Genomic DNA, 27,931 nt, shown 5'->3' with positions numbered 1-27,931 from the left:
ATACAGGCAGATTTAATGTTGCTACATTGACTTGTTCCTACACTTTTCAGGTGTGCTGGAGAGACTGGTCACCTGTGTGGAGCAGCAGCAGAGTCACATGGCTTCCTGTGGTCTGCTGGATTCTCTTTCTGAGAACATGGATGAGGACGGGCTGGGTGAAGGTGCTTCTCCAGGTCGTGAAGTGCTACTGCAGCTGGGCCGCAGAGCTCAGCTCTGGCCTGTGCTGGAAGAACTGGCCATTCTTAACCAGATGAAAGTGACCGCAGACCTACTGCACCTGTCTGTAACCCAAAGGTATTCCAAAAGATCTCTTAAATAAAGCCTGTTAAAAAAAGGACAATGGCCATGATTTTGCAGATCATGTTTTCTGTTGCTTGTTTCATGATGACCACCAATCTTTTACTAGCATCTGTATTAAGTGAGACAGACAGTGAGACAGACAGTGAGACAGACAGTGAGACAGACAGTGAGACAGACAGTGAGACAGACATAGTGAAATGGACAGGATGAGGGTGCAGGTTGAGAAGATTACCGTATTTTCCACACATAGGCGCATAAAAATCTTTAATTTTCTCAAAAATCATCAGTGTGCCTTATATATATATATTCTGGTATGTATGAATTTTACCAGTTAGGTTATAAGGAGCAGTAAAACCACTCCGCTGAAGTACAGCGTTATACAGGAGTTTCAGTTGTCTACCATTAACATTATTTGAGTATTATAGGCCTGTAGCCTGCTGATAACCCTGGTTAGCACTGCTGGAGCAGCATTAGCATTAGCCGCTAACCACTGCTCCAGCCCTTTTGCTGTTCAGAGGTGAGTATATCGGAGTGTAGCCTGCACGTTTACCGTGTTAAAACAAGCTAGGTGGGACGAACCACTAGCTAAAATCCCAATGGCTTACCTGAACACTCAAGGTTCCCTAGTGTAGCGGTGTCCGGCAGCATTAGCTGCTAACAGCTAGCGGTTATCTGCTAATGCTAATGCTCCAGCCTTAGTGGAAATCTATATATCTAAGTTTACTGTAAATGGATGAAAGTGCTTTACTCATCAAAATAAACTGTTTCCAGGAGAGAAACTGTGTAGATTAATGTCCTGACCTGTCTTTACTCTCTGTTTGTTTTGCAGAGGGAATAAGGAAGCGGAAGCTGGTCTTTGTCGCTCCCTTTCCAATCACCTGCGCTTCTGCATGCAGTCTACGCCCATGAACATCCGCCAGCTGCAGCCGCTGTTTTTCCTTCTGGGCACAGAACGGGTCTGACATCTATACCTCACTCTAATTATTTCTATTTTTATGTTTTTATTTGTTTACTATTAGCATGTGTATTACAAATGCTTCTATACAGTACACAGGACTTTTTGTGTGTACGTTGTAGGTTTAATGCATTTCATACAGGCCTTGAAACCCAGATTCCTAGATCCTAGATTTCTGACCATACAGTATAATAAAAAAATATATATATAATTGTTACACGTTTATCAGTGCAGGTTTAATTCAGTGGCGCTGAAAAGTTAAGCATGTTTTTACTTTCCGATGCCAAGGGCTCTCAACTTCCTGATGAGAGTGATTATGATATGTAGATTATGTCGATCTTTTTACAGCTGCACAAAAGGTGTTTCTTGACTGCTGTCATTACGTCACCCAACACATTACAATGGACAAGTTCAAGGAGCTCAGTGCAGATCTTAGAAAGGTCTTAGGGTTGCCATTTTAAATAACTGCAGATTTCAAAATCATCCGTTTTAAACAAGTATGCTTTAGGTCATAAACTGGTAACTCCTGGAACATCAGTAACAGCATCTACAATCAAGAGAATTTTACAACATTATGGATTCAGAGGCTGTCTATTGTTGTCTATTAAAAAAGTCCCAGCATAGACTTTTTTTTTTTGTAAAATAATTGTATATACAGTAATTATTTCCTATAGGGCATATAGGCATATTTTTAGGCTGTCTACTAACCTTGCTTCAATTCCTGTCTCAGCCTGTAGAGGAGCTGCAGCTAGTGTGGTGTGAGCTGCTGTCTGAGACTCTGACATCGCTGTGGAATAGCAGTGTGACGTCTGACCCGGAGCGCTGGCTGAAGTGGAGCCCGCTGAGTCCAGAGGAACAGAAAAGCTCCAGGTCACTGCTGGGGCCCTCAGATACGGTAAAGAAATAATATCCTAACATAAAACAAGTTGATGTCCAGCAAAAGTATTTTATAATTCAAACACTGCAGTAAATCACGTTATTAAACTTTTTTGATATGTTTAAGTATATACAGCTCTGGAAAAAACAAGAGACCACTTAAAATGAGGAAGATGGATGATTACAAGCCATCCAACCAAGCTGAACTGCTTGAATTTTTGCACCAGGAGTGGCATAAAGTTATCCAAAAGCAGTGTATAAGACTGGTGGAGGAGAACATGCCAAGATACATGGAATCTGTAGTTTTAAAAAACAGTTATTCCACCAAATATTGATTTCTGAACTCTTAAAAATGTATGAATATGAACTTGTTTTCTTTGCATTATTTGAGGTTTGAAAGCTCTGCATTTGTTTTGTTATTTCAGCCATTTCCCATTTTCTGCAAAAAAATGCTCTAAATGACAATTTTTATTTGGAATTTGGTAGAAATGTGGGCCGTAGTTTATAGAATAAAACAACAATGTTTGTTTTACTCAAACACATTCCTATAAATAGCAAAATCAGAGAAACTGATTCAGAAACTGAAGTGGTCTCTTAATTTTTTTCCAGAGCTGAATATGTATGTATGTATGTATGTATGTATGCATAAACATACATCAATTGTAAATGTCGGGGTCAGTGTAAAGAGCTGCCTGGTTAAATATAATAAGAAAAATAATAATAATATTAATAATAATAAATAATAATAATAAAGAAAGTCACATGACTGTGACGATATTAAAAGCATGAATGAAATCAGACCCCATCATATCTAAAAATGCAAGTTCACTTCATCCCTGTTTAAGGTATCTGTGTGATTTTAGAGGGGTCAGCATGTTTATTTGTCTCACAGGGTCCAGGCATGCTGAGTCGAGCTGTGTGGTCCCGGTGTGTTCTGGGAGTTTTGAGTGGCAGTGAGGTGGGCGGTCGTTGGGACCCGTCGGGCTCTTCCTTCCTGTCGTCATCGCGTGTAACACTGGGCGAGTGGAGAGAGAGAGTGGGGCAGCTGCAGGACCTCAGTGCTGTGCTGTGGGACAACATGGCCATGCCTGAACTCGCTGATTTCAGGTAGGAGTATTATTTCACACACCATAAGAGAGTGGTCATGAACAGTTAGTATTTCATCACTTTTTGCATAGGCATCAATTTCTGAGTGGTTGCTATTGTTTAATTTGTACCATGGTTCGAATCCCGGTAATGCAGCTTGCCATCAGCTGGGAGTCAACAGGGAGTGATTGGAAAAATGAGAAATAATAATAAAAAAATATATTACTTTAAAGGAAGAAAAACTGTACTTAGTACATGTAGTACGCAGTATTAATAGAAGTCAGTGTCTTTTTTTATTTTTCTTTCTTTTTAAATTTGACAATTTGACAATTTGTTATAAAAAACATAGCACAAAAAGTATTTTTTTGTTGTATCGATGCTTCTTGGCAATAGATATTACAGCAAAAGCCTGTCAATAAGCTGTTTAGCATTGGCAGAGAGGATTTGGCAAATTTTTAATGAGCGCAACCCAACTCTGCTGTTTATTCCACAAATGCATCATCTTTACTAGGCCTGTCACAATATTTGCAATATCGGTTTATTGTGCAATAAGTGAACATGATCTCAATAGTAATTGTAAAAATTGTGTTTTTTTGTATGCGTGTTCTCATATGTAACAGTAAACAGTATTTTTGAAGCCATTCATGCTATAAAACCTGTTACTCCATAACGAAAGTGTGGACTGCAGTAGGTGAAGAAAAAATAATTCCCACTCTAATTATAATAAATGATTAGTTCGAAATTTTGTTGTCTTTAGAAAGTGAATAATTGCTTTTTTATGTTATCCTGTTATCATTATATCAGTGGCCTTTAATAATCTTAAAATTGACAAAAACTTTTGTGTATTGCAATATTTGTGGGACAATATATCGTCCACAAAAAAATTCTCAGCGTGACTAGCCTTTTCTTTAAAAATGTGGCAACATTAAAAGAGGAATTAAGTGTTTTTTAACGGTATAAGACTTGTTGCCAAAAAGCTTTGTTACAACAAAGAAATAATCTTACAAACACAAAATTTCCTTTTTCTTTAATTTTTACCATGTTTTCTACAATAAATTAACTAGAAAAGTGCCTTTTCTAATAGAACATAGAATGCTTGCACAGTTTAAGTGGTTTCCACCTCCAGCTAGATGCTAGACGGGTGCCAAGTTGTCACTTTAGAATAGTTTAGGTGGTTGTTGTGGCAGTGTTAGGTGGTGGTTGATGTGGTACCCCATGCAGTTGGTTGGGTTTTACTAGGGAATTTGTGTTATTGAGACATAAGATGGGTGCATAAATTTTGCATTCGTTTCTATGGCAAAAATGTTTCCTAAAAAATTGTTACTCCATACGTCTGAAAGCTGCATGCATACTCTAAATATACAATCAGATTAAACTGGTGATGGAATGATGTTATCTCAAAAAATGATTAAAACGACCTCTGTGTTCTTTTTTTGTATTCTTCAGGTTAACAGACTGCAGGCTGCAGGGGTTGGTGTTGTGCCGACAGTTGCACTCTCTCTCTGACCTGCTGTCTCCAGGCTTACAGGAGAGCTACACCGAGTCCTGTGAGAGTCTCATCGATGGTCAGGACCCCGTCAGAGCAGCCCAGGAGATACAGGTGGCCCTCAGAGAGGGCTTACCTGAAAACCTTCTCCCAGAAGGCTTTCTGGAAACGCTGGTGACCTGCCTGACCCAGTTCTCTCATAACCGCGTGCAGGACTCGGTTCAGCTGGCCCGGTCCGGCGTCTTCTGGGTGAACATGGGTCTGCTGCAGATTCAGGTTTGGGCTCCTCAGACCATTTTTGACCCTGCAGTGAAGAGGGCTTACAAACTCAGCTACGCACAAGAAGAGGTGAGACATACTTATATAGCAGGTATTTAATATCTAAATTAGTTTTACTGCCGCTTGCCAGTCTCTATTGACCAGAAGCTGGAACACAACTAGTAAATAGTAAACGTGATGATGTGGACTGAGCTGTTTTTTTTTTTTTTTTTAATGTTTTTTAACATTTATGCTTTCATATTAGTTAACATACATTTTTTTTTTCTCAGCTTGCCCTGCTCCAGGACGAGTGGAGGGGGAGGAGTCTTTCCTCTCAACTGCTGACAGGGGCGGAGCTTGAAGAAAGCAGCACCACTGATGCCTTCCAGCATCCTCGAATCAGGTACCTTCAGGTCTTTAACACTAAAACCAAAAATGTTTTTTAAATATTTTTATTTTTAAATTGCAGTGCTGACGCCTCTGACGTCTCTAAACTACACACGCACACTTCTGATCAGTGTTGAAGGAAAATATTATCTAATTTGTACTGAAAGGCCTTTTGTATTGTAATTGTGAGAAAAATTTAATCATGTCATTAAATAATTCATTACGTATTTTGAATGTTTTTAGGTACCTGTGGATCCGGATGCAGCAGGTGAAAGAGCAGATTTGTGAGCTCGGCCGTAAGCAGGCCTGTCGCCCCGCAGACCCACAGTATGGCCGTCTCTATCAGGAGCTCCAGCACTACCTGTGCAGCATTGGGCAGCCAGCAGCTGTGGGAGATCTGCTGTCCCACCTGCTGAAAGCTCTACAGGGCCCCGGGCCTAAATCCAGACCGGGCATCCAGGGTCTGCTGAAGGAAGAGGCCGTGTGGCAGGCCTCTCAGCAGCGCTTCGCTCAGCGGCTGGCTGAGGAGTACCCGCTGTACCCGGATGTGGTGGTGCCTCTGCGCGCAGCCATCCTGCAGCTGCAGCACGGCATGCGTCTCCTGGCCTCGCAGGTCTCTTCCTCGCTGACCGCGCTGCCGGGTCTGCCCCGCCTCCTCTCCACCCTGCTGCCCTTCCCCTGTGGACCACTGAGCTCTGACCTGGCCAGCGCAGACTTCCTGTGCTCTCGAGCCTGCGCAGACGTGCTGCGGGGGCTGGGGAAGCTGCTGCCGGCTGCCGAGGCGCCCAGAGTGGTTCCTGAATCCGCCGTCCTGCTGCTTAGTGCACTGCTGCGCCTGCAGAGCCACGCCCTGACTGCCGGGCAGCTGGGGACTGAGGCTTGCACGCTGTTCAGACACGTGTGTCAGGTACGCGGGTTAAAAAACACAGGGCTGTGTGAAGAAATATCAAATTAGTGTTTATTCGTTCTTTAGGTGTGTAAAAAAAAAACAGGAATTTCATTTATCTAATTCTGTGATCAAATATGTGTTGATAATAATGGTGCACCCCATGTGTCCAAAATTTGAGTTAAATAAATTATATTAGGCAGATTTGCTTTGTTAGATAACTCAGGGTAAAAAAAGAGTGCTGACTCAGAATTGTCAGTTTGTATTAATCATAAAAATGTGGACGGTTTAATTTGTTCTATTTGACAGCTCAAGCACTTGGGAACGTTACGAAAATTATGCTAAAATTTACTATTGTATTGCTCTAAATAGATTGCATTTTTTGCATATTTTAACCGAAAAGAGCTCATGGTGATGTATGTTTGACAGACCCTTTAAAGTCTGTGTAAATTTCTGTACAAAACTCTGTACATCATTTTAATTCATGAAGTTTCTAAGTGACACATACTGAACATCCTAAAAGCATCAATGCACAGTATGTGAATTTATTTATCTGACCTTATTTACAGAATATAGGAGTGATAGCTCATTTTAGAAGTGTATTTTTTGCTTCTACAGTCCTGTTCCAGCTTTTTCATCCATTTGACCATTTTAATGCATGTTTTTCTAGAAAATTATGAAATTGTTGTTGCGTCATTTACATTACATCCAGATTTTAACCATGAAATATTTACAGTCATCTTCCCACGGTAAGAAAAAAACATGAAAGGGCTGCTTGTTGAATTTATCTGATTACATTTTGAATTTGATATAAATGTTCAGAAGTGGGTCTGGACTTGTATGGGTTAAGGTTAATAAATCTTTTTGCAAATCACTGAGCTGTGATTTAATTAGCTGGTTTACAGCACTATGACTGGGTCACAGAACTGCTGTTTATCTGCTGCTTTTACGATGCTACTATATTCACTCTGTAATTGAGATTGACACACCTTCAGACAGTCCTCCTGGCTCTGAGTGGTTGTTTTAATGAGGTCAAATCAGTGTGTATGAGGTATGTGAGGATATGTCTCTCTTTTTTTCTTGTTTGGTTAGATGTGTTCTTATGTGTGAATGTATTGGTGTCTTTATGAATTTTCAGGCTCTAGTGAATGAGTGGGATGAGCAGGAGAGGAGAGCTAGAGAGAAGGAGCAGAGGGAAGCCAGTCTGTACCGCAGCCGCTCACGTCTGCATGGAGGAGGCCTCACTGAGGACCAGCAGGAAGAGCGCGAGTTCAGACGATCCTTCCCCACCTACCACAAGGTCAGCCGGCACATCTTGCTCTTTCTCTGGTCTGGATCTTGATTGCTCTTTTTTTCTAGCTATACACAACAAACTAATATAATCTACTGAGATCTCAGCCATTAGTGTATTTTCTGGTTGAGCGTAGGTCAGTTATATAACCTCTTACCACACCAGCAGTGTGGAGTTCTATACCTGTGGTTTAGAAGAAAGGCAGCCTGTAGCCCTATCCGGACGAGCTTAGTTTCTCAGGGAACGTCTGTGAAAAATATATCACACTTCTACTCAGTAATAAAACTCTTGCATCCGGACTGCAATTGAAAAAACAGGAGGACCAATGAGTTTTTAGGCTTTGTTAGTCACGTGAAATTGTGTTCAGTAGCTCTTCCATTTCCACGGATCTCCAAGGAAACACTTGCCCATAGTTTAATTACGGTGCGTGGCAGTGAACAAATAGCTATTTTATTAATTTATTAATTTATCGGGGGACTTCACATAAAAGAGAAATTTACCCCAGAACACCCTAAAAAACTAATTTGCATTTTGCTTTACATTAGTTTTTGGGTCAATGTCATTTTATTCATCAAGTATCTTTTTTTTTTATCTCAGGATTTCGCTGACATCACTGCTGAACCTAGTCTGGAGCAGCCAATCATAATTGAGGATGATGAAGACGAAGTTGAAGAGACGGACTCTCGTGAAAACAGTGGCTTCCGTTTGACGTCCTGCCAAAACACCATTGTGCAAGTGCACAAGAGACTGTGCCTGTCGTACGCCCGATCCCTGTGGTACCAGCCCAGCCAACTGACCAATCAGAGCAAAGACCACCTGAGCGCTCTGGTCGCTTCTTATCAAATTACTGCACCCTTGATAGCACGGTTTTATCATCTTATGGGTAAGCGCCTTTTTTACAGGTTTAAATATGCATTTTTCAGTTTTCCAATTAAAACTTAATGAAATTTGGTGGTTAAATCTACTGTTCAGTATTATGGATGTTAATAAACTTTTATAAAGAAGTAAACTTCTTATTTTATCTCTCCTGTACCTCCATATCCTCTCTCTGTGTCTCTCTCTCTCTCTCTCTCTCTCTCTCTCTCGCTCTCAGACTGTGAAATGGACTCTCAAATGACAGGCTCTCAGCTGTTGCTGAGTTCTCTCCTGCAGAACACCGTAAGGGGCTCTGGGGGTCCGGCCGCTCTGATCCTGCAGAGTGATGGCCCTTATGATTTCTACAGAGAGCCCAACATGAGCCAGGCCCGGCTGTGCCTGCCTGCCCTCGAGCAGCTGAGCCGAGCCGTCAGGCAGCGTCTGGATGATTGGCCAGAACACCCGGCTCTGGTTCAGGTGGGAGATGCTTATTCTTATGTCTCGTAGTCCTAGGGCTTCATATTTGATATATATACACCACCGGTCAAAAGTTGTCAAACAACCCTTTTTGTTTCCCTTTATTTTTATTTTTTCTACCATTTAAGCACATTTATGAACAAAAAAAATATGAAACAAATATGTATTGTAAAAATATATACAGCTCTGGAAAATTTAAGACCACTTTAGTTTCTGAATCAATTTCTCAGATTTTGCTCTTTATAGGTATATGTTTGAGTAAAATTAACATAGTTATTTTATTATATAACCTACACACAACATTTCTTCCAGATTTAAAATAAAATATTGTAATTTAGAGAATTATTTGCAGAAAATGAGAAACGGCTGAAAAAACAAAACAGATGCAGAGCTTTCAGACCTCAAATAATGCAAAGAAAGTTCAAAAATCAATATTTTCTTCAATAACCATGGTTTTTAATCACAGTTTTCATGTATCTTGGCATGTTCTCCTCCACCAGTCTTACACACTGCTTTTGGATAACTTTATGTCACTCCTGGTGCAAAAATGTAAGCAGTTCAGTTTGGTTTGATGGCTTGTGATCATCCATTTTCATCGTGATTATATTCCAGAGGTTTTCAATTTGGTAAAATCAAAGAAACTCATCATTTTAAAGTGGTCTCTTATTTTTTTCCAGAGCTGTATTAGTATACTTAAAAATGTATATTATAATTTAGTAAGTAGCAATGAAAAAACTGAGCTTTGATTTTAATAATGTCGATTTATAAAGCCTTTGTCCGTAATAAAGCAGTGCTGGACCAGATCATGTTACTGGGCTCACACTTTCTTCATAATAATTAGAAAAAGATACAGAAACACAGAATTCTGTAACTATTAAAAGTAGAAGCCTTTTCTTTAGAGAATTTACAGATTAAGCCAGAGAGCAGTGAGCACTCTTTCAAACATTTTCAAAAGACTCTTGGAAATGGGAGAAAACTGGTACAGTAAGAGTCTGGTCTGGCTGACCCACATAACAACAACAACTTTAGCTCAGCTTAACAGTGGGCTAAGCCTCAGTTTCAGCAATGAGGAGAAGAGAAAATTTTAAACAGCAGCTTGTCTGGGTATTTTTAGCCCTGCTTCTGGACAACAAAAAAAAATAGGGGTGTTGTAATTTTTGACTGTGTGTGTGTATAATGAATAATATTAACTAATTACAAAACTACATACGTAATTAAATGTTTTCTGCACCTGGGTGGATTATCTGTGCACTGCATTCTAATTATTATTATTACATTGTTAGAACCGACAAGTAAGGTGTAATTCAGTCCGTGTGCTAAGTGTATATATTATGTGTGTATATATATATACCCAGATCACTGTGGTGATGGAGAGAGTCTTGGCCTTTAGCCTGTCCAGCCCTCTGGCCAAGTTCCTTAACGGTCTGGAGATCCTGCTCAGCAAAGCACAGGTAAGCATGCAGGCATGTGACCCGTTTACAAAAATTCTTCTCTTTCTATTTTCCCTGTTTTTTATTTTTTTTATTTCTCTTTTGTCACTTGTTCTTAGGACTGGGAGAACAATGCCAGTCGCTCTGTGTCTCTGAGGAACGAGTTGGAGTCCATCACTCAACTCATCATCCAGTGGAGGAAACTGGAGCTCAAGTAAATGAGAAATTTGTTTAGGATCACAGCAAACATTTGCTACTATTTTGTCTCATTTTTGTCTAAATTTTGACTAAATGAACCAATAAAATGGCCCAAAATTAGATTAACTTTAATAATATGCTAAAGGCTTTTTTTCTGTAGACTTGCCATTTTAAAGGGATAAATGGATAGAGATTCGGTCTTGATTAAAAAAAAATCATTCGATTACTATTATTTTTGTAGTGTAACTGATGGAACCTGCTGTGCTTTTTCAGCTGCTGGTCAAGTAGTCTGGATAACGCTCAAAAGCGTCACTCAGAGAACTCCAACAAGCACTGGTTCTCCATCTACCAGCTGATTGAGAGATATCTGCAGGAGAAGAGGACGGATTCTAAGTCTGGTAAAATGCCATGAAAGCAACCGTGTGTTTCCACTTAACTGAATGAAGTGCTTAGTAACTTACTAAAGCCTTTTTTTGTGAATTTTTCTTGTTTTGTCCAGCAGATGGAGCTCTGGACGAGCTGCCTCTTTCCTCAGTCTCGTCCACTCTGCAGGGCTTTATGGAGGGATCTACTGTGGGAGAGTTTCACACTCGTCTAGCAATGCTGCTGGCCTTCCACTGCCATGTCTTGCTGGCTCCTAAACAAGAAGGACAAGGTAAGAGTTTGACTCTCGTTGCCCTCTGTTATTTAAACACAGTTAGTGTACACTGGATATAAGCTGAAATACCTAGCCTATAAAGTTTACAGTTGTAAGTATAAAACACTATTAGCATGCTATATGATGTGATTATCAACAAATACAGTTATAGAAGTAGCATTTACAGAATATGTATCGCAGCATGGCAGGCATCTCAGCACAAAGAGATTCCTATATCATGGCTGTCCAATGAAAAACAAGTCCAAATGTCCAAAACAGCAACTTTTCAGGAGAAACATTCTAACCTTCTAAACTTTTATTGAAAGTCAATGTAAAAAGAGTTCATTTTAGGCCATTTTGAAGTTTTCTATTGGTCCGTTTATAAAGACATTTTAACACAGTGTCAGGGATAGTTTGTCTGTTCAAATTATGTAGTAAACTAAAAAATAAACAAAAATGGAGATACTTGTTTTTCATTGGACAGCGACGATATATAGAAGTTCCTTTATATTCCTATATGTCTTCCAATAATCAAGTCTGTGTAGTTTAAATATGTTACACAGTTCCTGCAGATTTTACAGTAGGGGTTGAGTGTTAAAAGCATGTTGAAAATCATCCAACTTATCTGGAAATGTGTCTGGCCGTTGCATAGCATCTGCATCTTTAAGGCAAGGTCTTGAGGTGGCATCAGTATGCGGACGAGCATTGTCCAGTTGGAATAGCGCTAGTTAGCAGGATTAACATAGAATCTTCCAAGCTTAATGTGGCAGTCCAGAAGGGATAAAATACTGTATTTAATGTTACCAGTGTGCTGGAACAACCATCCCTTCTAAGACTAATATATTCATTCTAAAAACTGGGGTGTCGGGTCGCTTTTCACGGGGGTTCTTCTGGCCACATCACGCATTTTTATTTACTTACGTCACACGTACAGCCTCTGAAAGAGGATCCTGCTCAGTTTTACTGAACGCGAGTGGCTGGTGGAGCAATGGAGACTTCAAAATGGGAAACTCAGAGCTCAGTAGTTGATTCACTCATAGTAAAAACAAAGAAACAAAGGAATTAAGTTTCTGACTGCGCATCATCTCTCTCTCTGACTGAACATAACCTGGAATCGAATTTATCTGCTCTGAAAGAAGACCGCATCACACACGCCCAGTTTAAAATGATTCTTCTGCATGTTCTGTGCAATTACCCATTCTCACTAGAGAGGGCACTAAATCCCCCAAATCTCAAGACATACGGAGATCAGCTTTATCTAAAAATGCCAACCAGACTGCATCTACAGTCTACATCTACTTTTGCCAAGCTATTCCTGTACAAGTCTAAATATTTTAACCTTAAAATGTGTTTTGTCTGATACTTGCATTGCTATTGCATGAAATTAATATAGAGCAGTAAACACTTACTGCACCAGGTCTGTGAATTCCTGGGACTATGGCAAACTTGTAAACGAGTTGCTGGTGATTTTGAGCAGTAAAATGCAGTCTAGCAGTAACTAGTGATTTTTTCTTTTCTCTTTTAGCTTTACTCTGCAGTTTGCTGTGGAACCTGCACAAGTACTATTCACAGTTTTCCGACAGTGTCCAGTCTCGAGTCAGTCAACTAAGAACACCCATTGAGAAAGAACTCAAGGCAAGTATTCAAAAACGTGAAACCCATTCAGACAGAATGGTCAGAATCCCTTTCATTTGAACACTTAAGCTTTTTTTTATCTATCTAAGTGTGTTTTTTCCTTGCAGGATTTTGTCAAGATCTCCAAGTGGAATGATGTCAGTTTCTGGTCAATCAAACAGTCAGTGGAGAAAACACACAGGTGAGCACAAGATGCTGCTTAGATTTAGTCCACACAGTGCACTCAGGTGCTACTAGATACGATTTGACTGCCTCTATGTGTTCTCGTCGTAATTCCTGTGCGCAGGACCCTGTTTAAATTCGTGAAGAAGTTTGAGGCAGCACTGTCTGAGCCGTGTGCTCCCTGCCTGATCGAGCAGGGGAGCAGTGCAGGGATGGACAGCGTGGACACCCAGCCAGAGGAGACGCCACTCCACCGACTCCACCAGGCACTCAACAGCAGCCTGCCAGGACGGGGTAGAGACCTTCAGGTGTGGAATTCTGCTTCTTATTTACTTATTTAATAGAACTTTTCAGAGAATACGTCTTATGCACTGTATTTCCAAAAATGTGTGGACACCCCTTGTAATTAATGCATTCAGATACTTTAAGTTGGACCCATACATACAGTTAGGGTAATATCTGATGAGAAGTATTGCCAGTAGAATAGGACTCACTGGGAGAGATGAACATAAACCTTTTGGCATCACGCCACGGACAGAAGAGACAGTTAAGCCCTATCCGGATGGGATTAGTTTCTCAGGGGGTCCTGGGGTAATTTTCTCTTTTATGGGGGGGTCCTCTGTGATTTTATTCCTGTCCAGAACGACCATGAATGTGTTTTTGTCGGACGTCCTCTCACTTTGAGCATGCGTTTCCACAGAGATCCATGTAAACACAACAGCGAGTGGAAATGGAGGAGCTACTGAACATGATGACCAAGAAAGCCAAAAAAAAAAAAAAAAATCACTGGTCCTCCTGTTTTCCAATTGCAGTCCAGATGCAAGAGTTTTATTACTGAGTGAAAATGTAAAATATTTTTCTTAGACGTCGCCCACAGAAACTTATTACTTCCAGATTTAAAAAAGCAGAATAATCTCTCTTTATAATACCCTTGATTTTGGAAGAAACAATAAAAAGATGTCGCAATACTTTTGTCTATAGAGTGTATTTTTCTTATATAGTCGGTTATCACCAAATGTCAATAATTTGTATAGATGCTTTTTATTATTTACTTTCTGATCAGTCTATAGGGAGTCTTGAAAGACTTTACATTATTTTTGTTTCTTAAATTGTTCTGTTTGTTCTGTCAGATTGACACTCAGGACGAGGTAATGGATGCTGTGGAGCCTTCATCACTGCAGGCCCGCCTGCCAATCCTCACAAAGAAGATGAGGAAGATGTGTGTACAGCTGGTGAAGACAGCTCCCCTCCCAGAACTGTCCGAGGACCTCGACCAGTTTACAGGTAAAGAAGCAGTACTTCTGACATTAGTGATAATCTGTAATATGTACATAATATGTGGACTTAAGGTATATATAAATACACTACCTTTAGAACACACTTATTATTTCGGTTGTCCTGTAACCGTGCTGTATGATCCAGACAAGCTGTTTTTTATTATTTTTTTTCTTAGCAGTGACTCTTCCTGTACAGCTACCTGTTCGTCTGTAATTTCTCTAAAGCAAAGATTGATACTTTTAATAGTTACAGAATTATCTGTGTTCATGTGTGTAAGTGTGTAAATCCTGCATTAGAGAGTTTAGTAGCATGATCTGTTCCAGTACTGCTTTACAACATACAAAAGCTTTTTAAATTGGTCCAAAATCTGTTTCCAAATCTAAGCTCTTAAGCTCTTAACCAATTAATTTTTTGCTAAAAATCACCCCTCTATTTTTTTTAAAAGTGTTTTTTTAAGTATACTTTTTACAATATACAAATTATTTTTTGTACAATACTAAAATTACTTTTTTCAGTTCTTAATTAATTTGTTTTATTTAAAGTTCTTGGGAGTTTACTGCGTGTACACTGGATTGTACCATTTCCGCCAATTGACTGGACCTGAAGGGCTTAAATTGCAAAAATAATATTTATTTATTTATTTTTTATTAAAATTGTGTTTTTTCTGTGTGTGTTGTTTCCAGCGGAGATCATCACTAATGTGCAGGCTCTGCAGAGTCTGACGGTGGATCGTTCCACAGAGCAGGAGAGACAGAAGGCTGAGGTCAAACACATCCTGCTGCAGAAACAGAGAGCACTGGCTGACCTTTTCAAGATGCTGTCGCAGATCGGTTAGTAGTGCAATCTTCTGTATTTGTTTGTGTGCTTCTCCTCCAAAATCAGGTTTCTCCTGGGATGTGGATTTCTGTGTTTACACATTAACAAGCACACGAGTCCTTAAGCGACTCTACTGACAATTTAACAAAGTGGATTAATTCTTTTTCAGGTCTGTCATACCGCAAAGGCCTCACATGGGCTCGTACAGCAGATCCAGAGGAGCCGCTGTGTTTACAGCCCATAGAGATGCAGACGGCACTGTCAGCGGTCAGAGCGAAGGAACCGTCTCCCAACACGTAAGATCACATTCCTTAAAAGCTAAAGAAGCACTTTCCTACTCATTTGGTACACACTAAAAGAGTTCTATGCAATGGCCATTCAAGATGCTTTGCATAAATAAAAGCAGAATGAAACACAAGAACAAAAGAAAAAAAGAAGATAAAATATTAGACTTAGATGAATGGTGTTTTGAAGCCTGTTTCTCATATTGGCCAGTGTTTTTCAAGGAGCCTTGCTCAAATTGTTTTGTGCTCATCTAGTTGAGAAATTGACCACCACTCTATACCATCCACTGCAATACAGTTATACTTGGCTCATTTTAGGGCTGGGCAATTAGTCAAAAATGTGTGGAAACCATTTCTTTAATTCTTTTTATTTTAGTTTCTACTCTTAAATTTAATCTAACCTAACTCTTTAGAAAAAAATAAAACTGTCAATAATATAACAAATTAATAAAAAAGTAGAGTGTTCAGTTTATCGTGATCTTAATTTTAGATAATAACACCCAGCCCAAGGTAATTACATGTATTTATCAGCTAACACAGCCCTGTATTCCACTGCTTTGTGTTCAGTCTGTTTTAATGACTGGTGACTGGAGAAAGAGATGGGAAGAGCATATGTGAAGCAGGCTAAGTAAAGCATTTAGAAGTATTCAGATTCATTACTCTACAGGTAGAAGGATAGATACTGGGGTTTAAAATACTTTTGTAGAAGCGGAAGTATCAACTCAAGCTTTTTACTTAAGTAAAGGGCGTAAAAATACTGAGTACTGGTTTTAAATTAATAAGTAATGTAAATAAAATTAAAAGTAATGTAAGAGGAAAAAATGCCATTACGGGCAAAAGCTTAAGGCATACCGCAGGGTCTTAAAGTGCACTATCCCCCCTCCTCAAAACACATTTTTCTAAAAGCTATAAAGTTCTATTAAAATATTAATGTTAATAAATGTGGATCGCACTAGGCTTCCTGTTTCAGCTGCATATATGTCTATTGAACATGAATGTATTTTTGTACCATGCAAATATATTAAAGAAACTTAGACATTTCACTTATGTTCTCTCGAGTCTCTGATACAGATCATCTTCATTCTAGACAACATACTTCTACTATGTTCTTACTGAAGTATGTGTGTGCTGTGTGCAGGTGTGATGGATAAACCGTGTATAAACCAATAGGATGTCAGAATGGTATATGGTTATACTTCTCATCCAACCACAATCAGATTTACTCTATCCGCATTAAGAGATTCATCTTTGAGTGATGAAAAGCCATAATGAAAATAAGCTGAAATGAAACAGGAGTAATGAGGCTCCTTTTAATATATGGAGTGAAAAGTAAGAAGTAGTCTAAAAGAATAATTACTCCAGTAAGTATTAAAAATTTCTACTTAAGAACTTTGTTACCTGACACCTCTGGGTAAAACCTAGTTAGCTATTTTAGCTAGTTAACTCATAGGATGTTTATCTACCCTTGGTTGTAAATTAACTTAGGGAAATATTATATGGGTGTAGTCTTGTAAACGTGTATATTATTTTTACAGCAATAACATAAAAGGAGAACCATTTTTACTGCAATATTACATAAATGATACCTGTTCTTCTCTCTCCAGACTTTTTGCAGAGTTGACGAGTGCCTGGGATGGCTGTCAGAAGTATTTTTACCGCTCCTGGGCCAGACGTAACGCCATGCAGGCTGCACTGCTTTCAGCTGCAAAGGTTTGCATTTTAAGTCTTCTGATCATTTTCCTTCCGATAGGATTTCGGCTCTTGCTCATAAATATTTATACATACAAACTGCAAACATATCGCCTCTGATTGGCTAACAGCACTATAAGACAGTGAGACGAACAACAGTTAGAAACATTTTAAAAGAAAGTTTTTTTTCACTAATAACAGTCTTTGCAAAGTCATACGTTACTTTAAAACATGTGTAATACCACGCTAAGTGCAGTTCAGCCAGTGACCCATTCTTAGAGTCTCTGCAAAACACTAAATCCACTGGAGATCCTATGTAAACCTATGTAAACACACAGAGGTGGGTAGTCCAGGTCCAAAAAGTAAAATCCACCCCGGGTTTTTTGTTGGCTGAGCCACAGCAGAGCCGCCCAGGCAGTTGGAACAAAACCCCAGGGTGGATTTTTACTTTTGACTAGTGTAAACAGAACCGTTTTAAACACACACCTTCCTAGCTTAATTGTACTTCGCTGGTGATTTTCTGTAGACAAATTCTAACCACTTGTTCCTTAACTCTGAATTACTGGGTAAAGCATATAATACTGATGTGTTATTTGCACAAATAACACGGGAACAAACTTAACATGCTGTTCCTAGCGCTATTAGTTAGCTCCTATCTGATGAGACGTTTTGCTGCCTGGCTTCATAAAAAAGATATCCACCAGCTTTTGATGGCACCCAGTATTTGTGTTTTATAGTTCAGTGTTCTGATAAATGTGTGTGTGCTCTATAGGAGCTGGGTTTGGGGAACGTGGAGCGCTGCCGTGGTTTCTCCTCTCACCTCTTCAAACTCCTGCTGAGACAAAGACGTCGGCTCACCAAACTGACGGAACATTGGGTGCACCTCAGGTACAGGCTTTATTTAATCCTTATATTTATATTCAGCCTAAGAAAAAAAAAATATAAATATATATATATATTAAATAAATGATGTTATTCTGTCTCTTTTCAAAACTTTTTTTCCACCTGCAGGAAGCTGATCGACAGCGTGCAGGATGTTCACTCGAATATGACCAGCTCCGAGAAGGAAGAGAGCGGTGGTCTTCCTCCTCAGGACTCTCTCCGTAGCTGGTTAATAAGAGCTCAGGCTCTGTCTCAGCAGTGCAGCGCAGCCCTGCAGCAGTTCTCCTGGGTTCTCCAGTGCTGCCCGGAGGGTCCTTCTTCTGCACTTTCCCAGGCCGGACAGGGTGAGGCCACCCTGAGCCACCCGTCCCCCCTCGCCCCTCACCTGCAGCCTCAGGCGTGTCTGATGAGGCGAGGTGAGGCTACCTGGAACGAGGCAGTGCAGCGGGTGGAGCTTTTGTACAGTGAGAGTGTCCAGCTGAAAGAGAAGCTTAATGCTTTAGAAGAGGAGTCCTCACAAAGAGCCATTCACACATGGTGAGACAGTAGTGTGATTTTATTTATTTATTTATTTTAATTTTTCTTCCAATTTTAGAGTTTAGAGTAAACAGTCTTACAAAAAACAAAAAAAAACTATTCACTTTATATACAGCTCTGGAACAATTAAGAGACCACTTTAGTTTCTGAATCAGTTTCTGTAAATTTAGCTATTTATAGGTATATGTTTGAGTAAAATAAGCATTGTTGTTTTATTCTGTAAAATACGGACAACATTTCTCCCAAATTCCCAAAAAAACCTCCTTTCAGACCTCAAATAACGCAAAGAAAACAAGTTGATATTCATAAAGTTTTAAGAGTTCAGAAATCAATATTTGGTGGAATAATCCTGTTTTTTAATCACAGTTTTAATGCATCTTGGCATGTTCTCCTCCACCAGTCTTACACACTGCTTTTGGATAACTGTATGCCACTCCTGGTGTAAAAATCCAAGCAGTTCAGCTTGGTTTGATGGCTTGTGATCAACCATCTTCCTCTTGATAACGTTCCAGAGGTTTTCAATTTGGTAAAAAAAACAAAAAAAAAACTCATCATTTTTAAGCTCTCTTATTTTTTCCAGAGCTGTAATTGATAGAATTTATGGTCACACTTTCTATTACTGTTATGTCTATTTGACTCTATAAACATACTCATTACACATTATAATGCATTCATAAAGCACTTTAAACATGGCTGTACACATTTATAACAATGTACAGCACATTATGGCAATGTTTATTAAGCATCATGGATTATGATTATAATGCATCCTAATACTGCATCCACAGTGGTAACACTTTACATTTAGGGTACATTAATTAACAGTACTTATGACAGATTAAATATTAAATAACACTAGTTAAGGCATTAATAATCATTTACACATTTTTAAACTGATGTCTCAGTTGATTTTTTACCACCTTCATAAGCATTATAATTTAGTATTCTTAAATAACGAAGTAACTGATACATTATATATATATTTAATAATTACTTGAGGCATTACTCAAATATTTTACTATATATATTACTGTCGTAAGTACTGTTAATGGTCACCCTTATTGTAAAGTGTTTCCACCACAACACTTTTTCCTCCGTTCTCTTAACCAGGAGCCACATGGACCAGTGCTGTTCGTGTGTGTACGGGTTGGGGTCTCTGGCGGACCGGGTGGTGGCTTTGGAGCAGCTCTTCGTCCCTGAGGGAGTTCCAGTTCTCAACAGTCAACAAGCCCTGACCCGAGGTCTGCACGCGGTCAGAGGCGAGGTGGACAACTGTGTGACGGAGTTCACCGCGTGGAAATCTCAGCAGCTATCACTCGGACAGTCTGCAAAACGTGAGAAAAAAAACTCAAATTCCAAATTTAATGGACTTAAGTCAACTGAATAGTGGAATGAGGCCTAATTAACACAAATTTAATTGCTTGGTTGGTGCTTTAGTTTACATTCAGTGTTAGATGCATTGACACTGTGCTATTACTTAATTACTCCTTTAACTCCTTAAATTGCCTTGTCCAGTATACAGGCTACAGGTGTAGGTGATACAAAACCCATATTCTCTGCAGTAAAATAACTTATTTACATTCTGAAAATTTGAGGGATTTGAAATCTCCTACAGGAAGCTGCCTGTTTTCTCTCTATTATACTTAATAATTCCTGATCAGTAACAGGAATCAACCCAAATTTTGTGTGTTTGAAAATAGACGTAAAAGCTAGACAAACATAATGAAACTAAAGGTTTGATTTGTATTTAGGAAAATATTGATTTTAGGAAAGTTTAAGGATAAGCAAATTTTATGATTTTATTCATTGTATTTTTAAAGTTGCACATTTACTTTATCATTTCTATTACAATTACAGTTAGAACTTGTAGTAACGTTTATTATCAAAAATGAAATATTTTTATGTAATGTTTGAATAGAAATCTTCAAGATTTAGATGTTTAACATCAGGCAGAAAATTGTAAAAATTCTGGCGTGTTAAGGTGGTAAAGTAACAGATTGACTAAATTCCTCAAGTTAGTTAATTAATTAATAGTTAATGGCTGTAAATTAAATTATTTGCTGTGTAAATTGAAAGTTTTTTTTTGGGTGTCATATTTAAGGAACTAATGTAACTAATATGTGTGAAATCTGCTTTGTTTTCATTTTGTTTGCTTGTTTTTTGCTTTTCTCTCTCAGGACCGGTTTCATCATTTTGGACAGAGTTCTCAGAGCGTGTGGAGAACACCATAAACACGGTTCTGTGTGCAGTACAGAACTTGGTGAAACGAAAAGAAAGAGAAGAAGAGCAGCAGGCAGACAGCAGGAGAGGTATGCCTCTCCACCACTCACACACACATAGACACTAACACCATTTTTGAATTTACCTAACTGTACATACAGCAGGATGTCTGAATTAGGTTGTCTGAAAAGTTATGAAACCTTTCTGATGTTTTATTGTTAAGTTTTGTAAAGGATGTACTTTATTGTTGGTATATATTAAATATATTGATACTGATCCCTCAGAATCAAAGCTAATCAAATAAAGCGTTTTGAAAATGCAGAATATGTCCATGTCCATGTAGTTGCTACTATTATTGTTTTATTGAGTTACAGTATTTTTTTTGCATTATAAGGTGCATTTAAAATCCTTTAATTTTTCCAAAAATCGTCAGTGCGCCTTATAATAATTTGGTGCACCTTGTGTATGAATTTTACCAGTCAGGTTATAAGGAGCAGTGAAGCCACTCTGCTAAAGTGCAACGTTATACAGGAGTTTCAGTTTAGTTCTTCAGCACGGATGCTGGAGTAGCAGTAGCATTAGGTGCTACCACGATAAAAGCTAGCTCTTTCACCATTTAGAGGCAAAAATATTGGCATGTAGCCTGTTGCTAACCCCTACTAGCACTGCTGGAGCATCATTAACATTAGCCACTAACCACGGTAAGCTCTAGCTCTTTCGACGCTCAGAGGCGAGTATATCGGACTGGTGTCTGTATGTTTACTGTGTTAAAACAAGCTACGTGGGACAAACTGCTAGTTAATATCGCCCTGGCTTTTTCTAGCGTTTAGCTAACAGCGGCTAGCGGTGAGCCTCTACTGCTAATGCTGCTGCATCTAGTCTTAGTGGAAATCTGTAAATCTAAGCTTACTGTAAATAAACAGAAGCGCTTTACTCACCCAAATAAACAGTTTTCCCCACCACCCCCCAGCAGCAAGACCTGCTGAATTAGGAGGAAACATGGCAACACCCCTGTTCCTTACTAGTGTCGCGTAATAATGCATCTTATAATCCAGTGCGCCTTATAGTGCGAAAAATACAGTATCAATGTTAATGTTTGTTTCTTTGTGGATTTCAGATTCAGATTCTGAGGTCGCTGAGGAGCTGTTGAAGCCAGGTCATCTGAGCAAGTTGCTTGAAGAAGACCTGATTGCAGACGTGTCGTCTCTCTCTCTTCCTGACGTTGTGGGAATGACGGAACAGTTACTGCAGCAACTGCGATCTCACAGAGACGCCTGTTCACCACAGCAACTAGGGGTAAGCTCTGCACTGTTTGAAGAGGCGATTTATGTTCAGTTCAGTCGCCGACACAAAACTAAATTGTTGGAGTGTGTGCCTGTGTGTGTTTATTTGCAGGATCTGAGTGAGGCCTGCAGGTGTTTGGTTCGTTTGGAGCCCATGCTGTGTGTGTACTCAGAGCTGGTGCGCTGGTACGTGGCAGTGTGTATGGGCGCTCACCGCAGCACCGGCAAACTGCTGTCCGTACTCGCCAGCCTCTTCACTGACCTCGGCCAGAAGGTAACACCAGTACTGCTCTTTATTACTAAAAATCTATTATAAATAATAGCCTAATATGATACATATGCAAAACTGTACGTTTCACATTACAGCTGGAGAATATATTTATATTTTGTCGGATCAACAATACGCATATTGAGGATATGGATATCTTCAGTACTTAAAGAACACCAACTCAACTTTACATTTGATTATAGAGTGTAATAAATCCTGTTTAATTCGTTGATGTGCAACAAAACTAAAGAAAGAGCTTTTTAATAGGAGAATCTCTCACTGCTGCTGCATTTTGTCTGCATGTCGAAATATGATTAATACTGCCAGAGGTGAAACGGTACAGAAAATTCACAGTTCTGTTCGCACCTCTGTAAAAACCTCCAAGGTTTAGTACGTTTTTGGTACAGTTGATGGGAAAAAAGTAAGAGCCTATGCATTCTGTATAGCCTCTCTTTTATTAACTTCATAATAACAATGAATCTTCATTATAATCATGTTTTGTTTTTTTGGACTGGAATGTGGTAAGGGGTCTTGAACTCTTATAAAATGCTTGAAACCAGGGTTCTCTCCTACTGTCACCATGAGAGACGCCATCTTTTAGATCTTGTTGGAACAAACAAACAATGAGTCTGATTGTAAAGGGGTAAAGAGTGTAAGAAAGGGGTAAAGAGAGGGGTAAAGAGAGGAAGAGAGGGGTAAAGAGAGGGGTAAAGAGAGGTAGAGACAGGGGTAGAGAGGGGGAAAGAGGGGTAGAGAGGGGGAAAGAGGGGTAGAGAGGGGGAAAGAGGGGTAGAGAGGGGGAAAAAGGGGTAGAGAGGGGGAAAGAGAGGAAGAGAGGGAAAGAGAGAGAGAGAGAGAATGTGCTGTGTATATAAAGATGTATTTAAATATGTGATATTATGTGATATGTGATATATGCACCAAGGATGGTGGCTTTTATGCTGTTCATATCAATATCGGAAATGGATCACATCAACCGAAATTAAGAAATATATCATGATATAGATTTTTACTGTATCGTCCAGTCCTGTTTCACGTTGAGTGTTTCTTCTACAAACATATTCTATACCTGATTTTTTTTAATTGGCCTTTTAGCCTTTAAGCTATTTTTTATTATTATTTAGAAGTATTTTGGTCATGTTTAACTGTACAGCACAAATTGCCATGGTTTGCTCACCATATGTCATATCTTCTTTCTTTCTCTCTCTCTCTCTCTCTCTCTCTCTCTCTCTCTCTCTCTCTTTTGCACACATAGGGATTTTGTTTGCCCCAGGAGCTGATGGGAGGAGGCGATGGAGAGGGAGCTACAGAGTTCCACGACTATGAGGGAGGTGGCATTGGAGAGGGAGAGGGGGTTAAAGACGTCAGCGACAAGATTGAGAATGAAGATCAGGTAACTCCAGATCCTGGCAGTAAACTAAAATATAATGAAATCCAAAAATAGAAAGTACCTATAGAGGACTGTTTGGCTTTTTTAGGTTGAGGACACGTTTCGGGAAGGAGAAGACAAAGAGGAGAAAGAACCGGACGATAGAGACATTAAAGAAGAAGACAACGCAATTGAGATGTCTGAAGACTTCGACGGGAAGACGCATGACGGCGAGCCTCGAGAACAAGGTCAGTGATGCTGAGTTTAACAGCCTCTACTGTCATTTCAGTGATTTCTTAAAACAACGAAAAATAAATAAATTCAATGCCTCGTGTGTCAAAAACTGCCTTTTATATATGTTTAGGTGAAGATGAGGAGGACTCTGATGAGGAGCAGAATGAGGAGCTGGATAAGAAGATGGGAGATCTGGGAGATGGGCCCACAGACACCCTGGACGAGAGGATGTGGGGTGATGAAGATGAGGATGACGACGATCTTGACGGCAGTGATAAAGAGGATGAGTCTGGAGCAGGAATGGACCAGGTGAGGTCTCTGAAAGTTGCTGCAGTCCGTGTTGCCTCTTTTCCTTATTGTTGCAGATCCCTGAGTTTAAGCTGGAGCAGACTCTCACTCATTGTGTTGCATTGGGTTGAGTGTCATAATGTAGTTTGACCTGAACTTTTTTCACATTTTTGTCTTTTATATATTTATAAAAATAATGTTGTTGTTTTAGCTCTCTTTCATTTTGTTTAAAAATGTCAAAATACATATCTGCACTGTCCCTTACATTATATCAAAATGTCTTGGTCAATGGACCAATAGAAATTCTCCAATTCAATTTTATAAACTAAATTAAATAAACTATTTTATATTGACTTAAGTGACTATTTATATTGACTTAAGTGATATTGACTAAAGTTAAGAAGGTTTTATCTCTCTCCTGGAAAGTGGTTTTGGAGATGCATGTTTTTCACTGGACAGTGACAATATAGTATATATTTGAAAGATTAGTGGAGATCCTTTTTAGATATTCTTTACTTAGAATTATCTTCTCCTAGAGTCAATAAAGCAAATCCAAATATAATGAGGATATTGCTGAATGGAATTAAAAATGTAATGATTTACTAGATCACTTTCTATAAATAGACTTTGTCTGTTTTAGGGATATATTGTGTATACATGTGGTTGTTGAGTGGGAAGGGATGGTTGTGTGTAAGGTGAACTGGAAGTAAAGGGTTGAATGTGGACAAGGTAGGATTTAAAAGGTTTAGAAAAACGTTGTCTGTTTTTTTTTTTAATGCACTATATTGTTGTATCTGTTATCTACAAAACTTTCCAAAAAAAACGAAGAATGATGAGGGGAGACATTTGCTTAAAAATAGTTTCTGATTCTGCAGGGAGAGTCAGAGTTGGTTGCTAAAGACGACAACACAGACGCTGGCAAGTCCAAAAAAGACGAGAAGAACAAGGACAAAGATCATCCACTGGACAAAGAAGAGAAGGAGAAAATACATGAACAAGTAGACGAGGTAAGTTCATACTGAACAGAGTAGAACTGCACCTAGAATAATTTTCTTTCATTTTCAAGTGTAGTGTATGATTACAATGTGTGTAATATAGCTAATGCTAGCACTGTGCTAGTATATAAAATGTTTAATTCTTTAAAGGTACATACAAAAAAAAATTAAAATTTGTACGCCAAGACTTTGCTTAATTCAAATGTTCTTTCTAAATTTACTGCACAGTAAATAAAAATGTGGTTGACCCTTTACCTACATTTCTGCATTAACTACTAAAAGGTAGGGCTTGGTATCGAAATTCCATACCAAAACCCCAACGACTGAAATCTCTCGATACTACCGATTACAGAAAGCTCTAAAAAAAAAAAAAAAAAAAAAAGTGGAGAGAGAGAGAAAGAGAGAGACACACAGACAGTGAGGTAAACATGTTGAAATGCCCTAAAGATTCATCCACAATTAATTTCATTCAAATTGTCAACACACCGTCCCTGTACTGAGAGAGAGAAAGGTTGTTTTCATTCTCTCTCTCTCTCTCTCTCTCTCGTTCTCTCTTCCCTGAGATACAGTAAAAAGGTTTGCCAGAAATAAACCACACTACACTATTATTACAGTCCCATCACAATAATACAGGGAAATACCAGCATTTAAAAAATAAATCATGATTATTACTAATTTCTAAGTGATTAGCACCACAAATATAAATATAATTAAAATTTCTCCTGCTGATATTCCTAAAACTTGACTCTTACATACTGAACTGCACCCAGTAGTATGCTTAGGGGAAAATATTTATAGTTTAAGCACAAGTAATGCTGTAGTTTTTGTTCTTAATAAAGCGCCACAAACAAAATGTATTTGTTTGTTTGCTCCAAGAAGATCCAAAAAGATGGCAACACTACTAATAGAATGGGGACTAATCATTAATCATTAACCACTGTAATACTGATGCACAGTGCTTTTATTTTGTGTGTTTTTGTGCATGTTTACACAGCGTGAATTTGATGAGAATGAGGTGGACCCCTATCACGGAAAGAAGGAGCAAAAAGCTGAACCAGAGGCCATGGACCTGCCCGAGGAGCTCAACCTGGACCAGGGAGAACAGGGTGGAGACGATGAAGAAGGAGAAGGAGATGGTGAGTTAGAAGAAGATGTACTAATAAAAGGTTTGGTCTTTTAATAGGACTGCATTCAGACAGAAGACAGGGCTCATATCCTACATTATAGCAGAGGTGTAGCTGTGTGGCTCCTGACCATCATTCTAAACAACCAGAGACACACCTAATTCCACTTGTTTAAGTGGACACTTAAATTTAAATAAATGTAGTTAAAAAAATGTAAAGGCTTTAGAAGAAAGCCATTATCCACAAACATTCCCTGGGCCTAGAATTCTTCTGCTTCATTTTTTGTGCTTCATTCTTTTGCTGCAGGTGAGAACCCCTATGACATTGAGGATAAACCCATGGAGGTGGATGAGGAAGCAGGGGAGGGAGAGGAAGAAGGAGCATCAGAGATTGAGATGGAAGACAAACAGAATGCTGAAGGAGAAGGAGAAGAAAACCAGAAAGCTGAGGAACAAGATGGAGAGGAACAAACGGAAGGAGATAAAAACTCTGAAGCAGATGAGAGAGGAGGGAGTGAGGAGGAGGGGGATGAGGATGAGAAGGAAAGAGGACAGGAGGAGGGGAAAGATGATGACAAGGCTATTCCTGCTGACCAGGGCCAGAGGCCGAAGGTTCGTACGTGTGCCACCTTTCTCATGAAGAGCAGGAAATGGAACACAAATATAGTCTGAAAAGAAACAAAATGTAAAAATAAGACATCTATAGTTTTCAGTTTCGCTAGTAAGGAACAGGGGTGTCGCCTTGCTAAGCTAAGTAAATAAAACTGTAATTCCGCTACGCAGATTTCTATCCTCAAAACCGTTTACTTGGGTGAGTAAAGGGCTTCCGTTTATTTACAGTAATCTTAGATTTCCAGGTTTACACTAAGGCTGGGTGCAGCAGTATTAGTATTCGCATTAGCGACTAATACACGCTAGCCGTGGTTAGCAGCTAATGCCGCCTGACAGCGCAACATTGAGGAACTCTGAGGGCTTTGTTAAGCCGGAGTGATATTAGCTAGCGGTTCGTCCCACGTTGCTTGTTTTAACATGGTAAACACTCAGGATACAGTCCGATATACTTACCTCTGAACGGCGAAAGCGGTAGCACTTAGCACTGTTAGCAGCTAATGCTGCTCCAGCAGTGCTAGCCGTGGTTAGCAGCAGGCTACAGGCAGATAATACTCACCTATGAATGGCGAAAGAGCTAGTGCTTAGTGTGGTTAGCGGCTAATGCTAATGCGGCTCCAGCCTCAGTGCTGGAAAACTTAACTGAAACTCCTTTATAACTCTGTACTTCAGCGGATTGGCTTTACTGCTCCTTACAACCTGACTGGTAAGATTTTTTGGGGGAAGATTAAAGGATTTTTAAGTGTGCCTTATAGTGTAAAAAAAATACAACTGGCACTACTAGTAATGGAATAGCTTTTGGTGCTTTGCATTAATGACACCATGTGTTATTTCATTTCCTTCATTAGGAAGAGGAGCAGGCTGATGAAGATAATGAGGATGAGGATGATGATGCAAAGGTGGAATCCACAGAGAGGAAAGAGCACGCGACTGACGGGCAGACGGGCGACGAGAACGTTCAGAGTGACACAGCAGTGGAGCTGGCAGGTGCTGCATCAGAACGAGACCAGGCCAAAGAGGTACACATCTCATTCAAACCTCATTATTATCTCAATCACATTTCTTATTTAAAACCTTATTTAAAACCAGGATTTTCTTAATGATTTGAAGAATTTGAAACCCTCTTTCCATCTGTAT

The 27,931-nt window shown here is 39.3% G+C and overlaps 1 protein-coding gene across 1 annotated transcript in view; it reads left to right on the top strand.

Moving 5' to 3' along the window:
- Nucleotides 1–27,931, top strand: part of mdn1 (midasin AAA ATPase 1) — a 95,175-nt gene that overhangs the window by 55,143 nt on the left and 12,101 nt on the right. The window contains exons 57-90 of the mRNA XM_049479329.1: nucleotides 51–294; nucleotides 1,130–1,256; nucleotides 1,986–2,150; nucleotides 3,024–3,238; nucleotides 4,664–5,051; nucleotides 5,252–5,368; nucleotides 5,596–6,255; nucleotides 7,373–7,534; nucleotides 8,123–8,408; nucleotides 8,619–8,857; nucleotides 10,213–10,308; nucleotides 10,407–10,501; nucleotides 10,759–10,883; nucleotides 10,988–11,140; nucleotides 12,648–12,757; nucleotides 12,865–12,938; nucleotides 13,044–13,227; nucleotides 14,050–14,203; nucleotides 14,881–15,027; nucleotides 15,183–15,309; nucleotides 16,902–17,007; nucleotides 17,759–17,874; nucleotides 17,998–18,405; nucleotides 19,516–19,739; nucleotides 20,583–20,714; nucleotides 21,743–21,921; nucleotides 22,021–22,182; nucleotides 23,432–23,569; nucleotides 23,655–23,793; nucleotides 23,910–24,088; nucleotides 24,943–25,074; nucleotides 26,057–26,198; nucleotides 26,493–26,797; nucleotides 27,643–27,813. Coding sequence (XP_049335286.1) covers nucleotides 51–294; nucleotides 1,130–1,256; nucleotides 1,986–2,150; nucleotides 3,024–3,238; nucleotides 4,664–5,051; nucleotides 5,252–5,368; nucleotides 5,596–6,255; nucleotides 7,373–7,534; nucleotides 8,123–8,408; nucleotides 8,619–8,857; nucleotides 10,213–10,308; nucleotides 10,407–10,501; nucleotides 10,759–10,883; nucleotides 10,988–11,140; nucleotides 12,648–12,757; nucleotides 12,865–12,938; nucleotides 13,044–13,227; nucleotides 14,050–14,203; nucleotides 14,881–15,027; nucleotides 15,183–15,309; nucleotides 16,902–17,007; nucleotides 17,759–17,874; nucleotides 17,998–18,405; nucleotides 19,516–19,739; nucleotides 20,583–20,714; nucleotides 21,743–21,921; nucleotides 22,021–22,182; nucleotides 23,432–23,569; nucleotides 23,655–23,793; nucleotides 23,910–24,088; nucleotides 24,943–25,074; nucleotides 26,057–26,198; nucleotides 26,493–26,797; nucleotides 27,643–27,813 — 6,401 coding nt within the window. The remainder of the gene's footprint in view (nucleotides 1–50; nucleotides 295–1,129; nucleotides 1,257–1,985; nucleotides 2,151–3,023; nucleotides 3,239–4,663; nucleotides 5,052–5,251; nucleotides 5,369–5,595; nucleotides 6,256–7,372; nucleotides 7,535–8,122; nucleotides 8,409–8,618; nucleotides 8,858–10,212; nucleotides 10,309–10,406; nucleotides 10,502–10,758; nucleotides 10,884–10,987; nucleotides 11,141–12,647; nucleotides 12,758–12,864; nucleotides 12,939–13,043; nucleotides 13,228–14,049; nucleotides 14,204–14,880; nucleotides 15,028–15,182; nucleotides 15,310–16,901; nucleotides 17,008–17,758; nucleotides 17,875–17,997; nucleotides 18,406–19,515; nucleotides 19,740–20,582; nucleotides 20,715–21,742; nucleotides 21,922–22,020; nucleotides 22,183–23,431; nucleotides 23,570–23,654; nucleotides 23,794–23,909; nucleotides 24,089–24,942; nucleotides 25,075–26,056; nucleotides 26,199–26,492; nucleotides 26,798–27,642; nucleotides 27,814–27,931) is intronic.

Source organism: Astyanax mexicanus, chromosome 1, assembly GCF_023375975.1.
Source record: "Astyanax mexicanus isolate ESR-SI-001 chromosome 1, AstMex3_surface, whole genome shotgun sequence".
Classification (NCBI taxonomy): domain Eukaryota; kingdom Metazoa; phylum Chordata; class Actinopteri; order Characiformes; family Acestrorhamphidae; genus Astyanax; species Astyanax mexicanus.
This window is presented reverse-complemented; position numbering and strand designations above follow the sequence as displayed.